General features: G+C 46.3%; 1 protein-coding gene across 1 annotated transcript in view; it reads right to left on the reverse strand.

Moving 5' to 3' along the window:
• Slc2a12 (solute carrier family 2 member 12) overlaps positions 1 to 5,135 on the reverse strand; it is a 57,737-nt gene extending 52,602 nt beyond the window's left edge. Inside the window, exon 1 of the mRNA XM_059272654.1 lies at positions 4,926 to 5,135. Coding sequence (XP_059128637.1) covers positions 4,926 to 5,040 — 115 coding nt within the window. The 5' untranslated portion in view covers positions 5,041 to 5,135. The remainder of the gene's footprint in view (positions 1 to 4,925) is intronic.
• Positions 5,136 to 6,000: the final 865 nt, after the last annotated feature.

The following is a 6,000-nucleotide window of genomic DNA, read 5'->3' on the forward strand; positions in this document are numbered from 1 at the left end:
TACGAACGTGCTAAAATGTAGACAGGACAATGACGCCAGTGAACAAAACCAAACCAGGAGGACAGAGAACGAGCTCACAGAAGTTTATGATTTACGAGGCTGGTCGTCTGATTCCATTGCAGCTGAGAAGTATTTTGAGAGCATTCGGGGTCTGTGACTGGAACTGAAATTGGATATTTTTTTGAGGGACTACAAGATGAGAAATTGTCCTCATTTGGTATTTTGCAGAGTCCTTGGGGAAGACTGAAGAAGCTATGCAGCTCTCCCCTTTCTCGCCGCCCCCCTCCAAAAAAAACAAAAACCTTGGTGCTTTTTAAGTATTTGGTAATGCACTCCCCTGGCAAAGGCTGTTCACAAGGAAAAATGGACAGTGGGCTCTGACTGCTCACCATCAGAATCTTATAAAACCAGTTCTTGCTCATACACTCTGGGTAAATAGCCGCTTCAGCTCGGCTGTGGAAGCTCATTGCTCACAGATGGAGGGCTGTGTGGGGCTCTCAGAAGTTTTAACGAGGAGGCTAAGTAGTGCTTGGGTTCCTCTTACTGAGCCAATGCTCCCTATGGGCCATCTTTCCCAGGCTACTTTTGAAAGAAAACTAAAAATCTCACAAATCTAAAGCTGCATTTCAAGATCAGTGGGTTTGTTTGCAATTATGTACATCACAGTATTGGCTCAGGCTACTCCATGATATTTTGAGAGCTACGTCCATCAGCTAGGGAAAGGGCGCGAACACTGAGAAAGTGTCCTCTGGAACATTCATAAGGAATGTTCTCCCAAGCTCACCTGAGAGTCCTGTCCGTTACCACCAAGCACGTCCCTGGAATCTGCTGCTTCGGCTACTGTGGCAAATCTGGCAAAGGGCAGGGCAACGTTGGAAATATTTAACACCTGGGACGGGTTACTGGCCTATCAGAGGGGACCCTGGTTATCAAAACCAGTTCCAGCACGCAGGTGGATGTCGGCAAAGTCTCGGCCTGCGCAGGTGGCTTGGCTGGTAGTTCTCGCCCTAGCTCTGGCCATGTCTGCCAACTCCTTGCCACAGCCTGAGCCTTTGCTGCCTCTGTGGCTGCTCCTGTGGCTGTACTTGGCCCAGGATCTGTGGCAAAGGGACAACGTCTCTGCATTCTCCCTGGGTGACAGCTTGTTCTTAGAAAGGGACAAGAGCACTCCACTTTCTACGTGTGCCTTTGTGGTAGACCAAATCCCAACATCCCCTTCCTAGGAAGCCCCCCAGGAACCATTTTCTCAAGCCTGACATCTAACTGAAGTCCCAAGTTAGAATTCTGGCTTGATTTCCAAGTGAGGTTAAAAATGTCCAGTGTCAAACAGGCGCTGGCTGGACCCAAAGGGAGGTGTTTACCTTTCAAACTGGTCTGATCCTCATACTAAAGGTCTCTAGTTCTTTACAAATCAATGTCCCCAAATCCTGTCATTTCCTTATGTATGCCCATAATTTGCTTTAGTCATCCATTTGCTAAATACCTGGTTTGAAGGTTCAGTAATTTTGTCATTTTTTTAAAAATTATTACATTTATTTATGTTGTGTGTGTGTGTGTGTGTGTGTGTGTGTGTGTGTGTGTGCACATACCCATGGGCACTCATTATATTTTCACAAGATAACAGACCTATTGTTCCAATCCACCTTCTCACAATCAGATCTCTACCATCAAGCCCAGCTGGTTGGCCTGACTTTCTACTCCCTGAAAATGAGTTGGTTCCCCACAAGTTTCTTCCATGAAGACTCCCAGGTGGGCAGCCCAAGAAAGCCAGACCAGCTGCATTCAGATGTTCCAGATGAGGCTAAGCCTGAGGGGACACTCGGGAGAGTCTTATTTACCTGCACACATTACCTCAGCACTCACAGCTTTAAAATCTTTAAAAACAGCTCCTCAGGGTGGAAGTGTTTGAAGTCTCAGGCTTTGATATCTTCAGAGGGATGAACAGCAGACCCTCCAGAGGGTCGGTGAGTCCGGTCCTGAGTTTGTCAGTTCCGGAGTATTTACTTCAGTGCTAAGAACCTGAACTCATACGACAAATACTGCTCTTGATTTCTGACCATTTTAGGCAGAAGAGAGATGAAAACCAGTGATGATGAGGCAAAGGAGACTTCGAGAACTCTCTCTGGCCAGGAATTTGGATGTCAAAATAAGGAAAGCATGGGAGTTGAGGTTGAAGGAGCAGACATCATAGCTCCTAGCCAGGAAATCTCTGAAGTTAGTTCCATACCAGCCTCTGGAAACTTCCCCCTTCCACCCTGTGAAGATGCCCTGGCTGCAGAGTTTCCCTTCACCTATATCTGTCATCAGGTGTAGGCATCCAGATTTGAAATTGAACTTGACCCTCCTTCAGAAGGTCAATTAGAATGTGTCCATGAACGCTGTAAATTTTACTGACAATGTATTCACTTTGAGTCATAGCTTCTTGGAAAAAAACAATGAAGTTCATTAACTTCCATTCATCAAGACAAGGCACCCTTTTAATTTATTACGCATGCAGTGTTCTGCCTGCATGACAGAAGAGGGAGCCAGATCTCATTACAGATGGTTGTGAGCCACCATGTGGTTGCTGGGAATTGAACTCAGGACCTCTAGGAAGAGCAGCCTGTGCTCTTAACCTCTGAGCCATCTCTCCAGCCCCCAAAGCACCCTTTTTAATTAAAGAGTTGACCTGCCAAAATGCTTTCCATGTGTGCAGGAGCATTGGTGTACAGGTCGGGGAGCTGAGAGTTTGTGGTCTGTCTTTTTGTGTTTGTTATTTGCTTTTTCAGTATCTCACATGGTTTAAGCACCTTAACTTGGATTATATAACCCAGTCTCCTTTTCTCTTGCTTTTTTTTTCCACCCAGGAATATAGAAAAACTTTAAATACAGAAATATGCTTATAGCCGCCAAGCATATTTGAAATATTCTGAATTTCCTGGATAAAAGAAATTATTATGAGTTTGAAATATAAAGATGCCAAAAAGAGTGCTTGACAAATGTTTCAATAAACATCAACCTCTTGATTAAAATGACCTAAAATATAATCCTAATATTAGAGAAGGAAACATTAGATGATTTTTTAATACCATATATCATGGCTCTATAATACATTTATACATATATGTGTAAGATTGCTCTGAGGTGTCAAGAGATACTTATGACAATTTAGGGAAATCTAAAAGATTTGTATTCATCTAAATGTAAACTACATCTAACAAAACCCGAAGCTGTATCCATCTGAGATGCTAGGGAAAACTTAAGGGTTTTTTCTTCTACATATGAATATTCATTTGGAATTAAATTTGATAGATTATTTGAGGTATTCATTATTTCTTTACAATGTTATAAGCAGTGGCACTTTACATTAAATTCTGCATATATGTTCAAGATATGTATCTATACACCACCTCCCAGGGAGATAATTGTGAATGTGTACCTTCTGTGAAAGCCACCTTAAAGTTGTGTGTGTGTGTGTGTGTGTGTGTGTGTGTGTGTGTGTGTTGTGTTGGAACACAGGGGCTCACTATGTCATCCAGGTTGACTTAAATCCTCCTGTCTCCTACTGACATTACAGGTGGGTGATAAAAATTAGTCCATTTCTAAGGGTTGTTGCAGAAGCCAGGCTGGGCAGTTACATTTCCTCTTCTTTGTGACACTGAGACACAAGGACTCCATTTAATTGACCCTTCCCTCGTCAGCACCACCTCAGAGCTCTGCTGTCTCTTGAAGCTCTCATCTCTCAGGAATTTGGAGATAAGACCTCTCTAACCACCCCCTGATTCCCCTTGCCTGCTCTTAACAGAATTTCCAGTCAGCGGACAAGGCCTTGGGGAAAGAGAAAGGCTACATTCAAAGATGGCCCCAGAGATCTATTCTTGACTAGACACGGGGCAAAAAAAAAAAAAAAAAAAAAAAAGCAGGCTAAGCCCCTGAGCAAGGCAGGAAAGAAGACAGGTCTCTGTTCCTGAGGTGGGACCACTTCACTTCCACAGGAGGCTTTGTGGATTCCGTGCCCAAATCAGGCACACCCACAGCTTCAACATCCTTGGGTAGACCCATTCCCAGATGAAAGGCATTGAGTGACTTGTGTGTCACTGAGCATTGGTGACTGTTTGTGACATTCTACTAGGCAGCATGGGAATGGAATGTATGGTTGAAGCATGTGGAGCCAATGAAGGTATTAATCGTAGGAAGGAGAGGGTCCTTTGTATTTGGTATCTTATAACACAAGTAGATGAATAAAAAGAGGCACCAAGAAATAAAAAAGCTGGGATATGTGTTTGACCATTGTAAATGTGGGAGCAAAGATAAACATCTAGGCTAGCACAGATAATGCAATGAAGACTACTGACGTTCTCTTCGGGGAGGAAAAAGTATTCAATGAATCTCATTTTGCAAGGCAAGTCTCCAGGAAAGCAGGGACAAGAAAAGGCGGCATCTGGGGCAAAGAATAACACAAGTTAAAAAGAAAGTTGGGTTGTTCACATAACCAATAATGGTGTGGTCTACTTAAACGGCTGATTTTTTTTAAAAGCGATGCTCACAACGTCCACTTGCTCCACACCGTCCATTTGCGACAATAAATGAAAAAGTGTGTGCTCCCAAATGAGGCTCTGGTCCGCCTTTTCCAAGAAGAACGTATGTCTGCCACTGCATTATGTAAAGCAAACTGGTGGAGCCCACCGCAGCCAGGAGCGGGAATGGAACTCAGGTTCTTAACACATTAGGGTCCCAGGGAGACTTCCAGTCCTCACATGTACAGCTCTGGGTCACTTCCACGTCGCACCGGACCCTGGGTTCCTTTCTCCACGCACCCAGCGCGCTCCCGCGTCCCGCGCGCGCACCCGCCCTCCCACACACACGCACAGTCCCGAGGGGCTCCCGTGGGGGACGGGCTCGCCCCGCTGGCGGTCACCCGAGCCGGCCCCACGGTCTCACTTTACCTCCCGCGCAGGCAGGATGCCGGCCGCCGCCGGTTCCACAGCTGCCATCGGTCTCCGCCTCTCTCCCCTTCTGGTTCAGCAGACTGGGGCCCTCTGTGTTTTCAACAGGTACCATGGTCACCGCAGAAGTTAGAGCTTCCCCCTGGCCACCGGACCACCCCGACCCACCGCTCTGACAGCAGTGGTCACGGTCCCCATGGGCGGCATGCTAAAGCAGAGTGGGAGGGGTTCGGGGCCGGGGGGCGGGGGGTTGGAGGTGGGGGGGGGACCTTCGGGGCAAAGCCTGTGTGATTTGTAACCAACTTTGTTTCTATTTCCGAAGGCTTTGCCCTTTTCGGTGACAGAGGCTGTTGCTATTCCCAGCAGCCTATCACGAGCAGGGGGAGGGCCGTGTCTCCAGGATTGTTTTGCCTTTAGATGAGAGTTGGAAGCAAGAGGTTAAGACTTGGGACTCTCTCGGAGGCAGCGTTTGGCCACCGGCTAGGGGCTAGCTCTTGTGTCCTCCCCCCCGCAATGTGAAAAGCGGCTTGGAAACAGAAGCGTGAAGATTTAAATGCAAGTCTGCAAGCCGAGAGTGGGGAACACATACCCACAGATGGGATCGGTTAACCTCGCAGAGGAAGACTTTATGTAAAGACATACCAGAAGGAAAAGTGTATGCATTTTTCTTTTTTCTTTTTAAGCAAGACTACTACCCTAAAAGCCACAATACTCACCAGTTTAAACAAAACATAAAACGTGTTTGTTTCAACGGGATTTGGATCTAGGTAAATGCCTTGCATAGTTTTCGCTCTAGGCCTGTGGGGCGAATGAAGGCCTGCTCCCAACTCCAAACGCATCAGTTCTTTAGACACTTTCTAGCCCGAGTTTATAGCAAAGCCGTCCATTTAAAACATGCACAATTGACCTGAAGAGCGGAGCAAACAGTGGCTTCTCTGTCAGGTTGCTCGTTGGCTTGGCTAGCAGGAGGATACTCGCTTTCTCGGTATTCAGAGACAGCTTGAGCTGTTGTAACATGAAACAAATCAGGGCACCAGTGGGAGGGGTGTTTTCCTGGTTTGTGAATCTGTACTTA

This window comes from Peromyscus eremicus, chromosome 8b, assembly GCF_949786415.1.
Source record: "Peromyscus eremicus chromosome 8b, PerEre_H2_v1, whole genome shotgun sequence".
Classification (NCBI taxonomy): Eukaryota; Metazoa; Chordata; class Mammalia; order Rodentia; family Cricetidae; genus Peromyscus; species Peromyscus eremicus.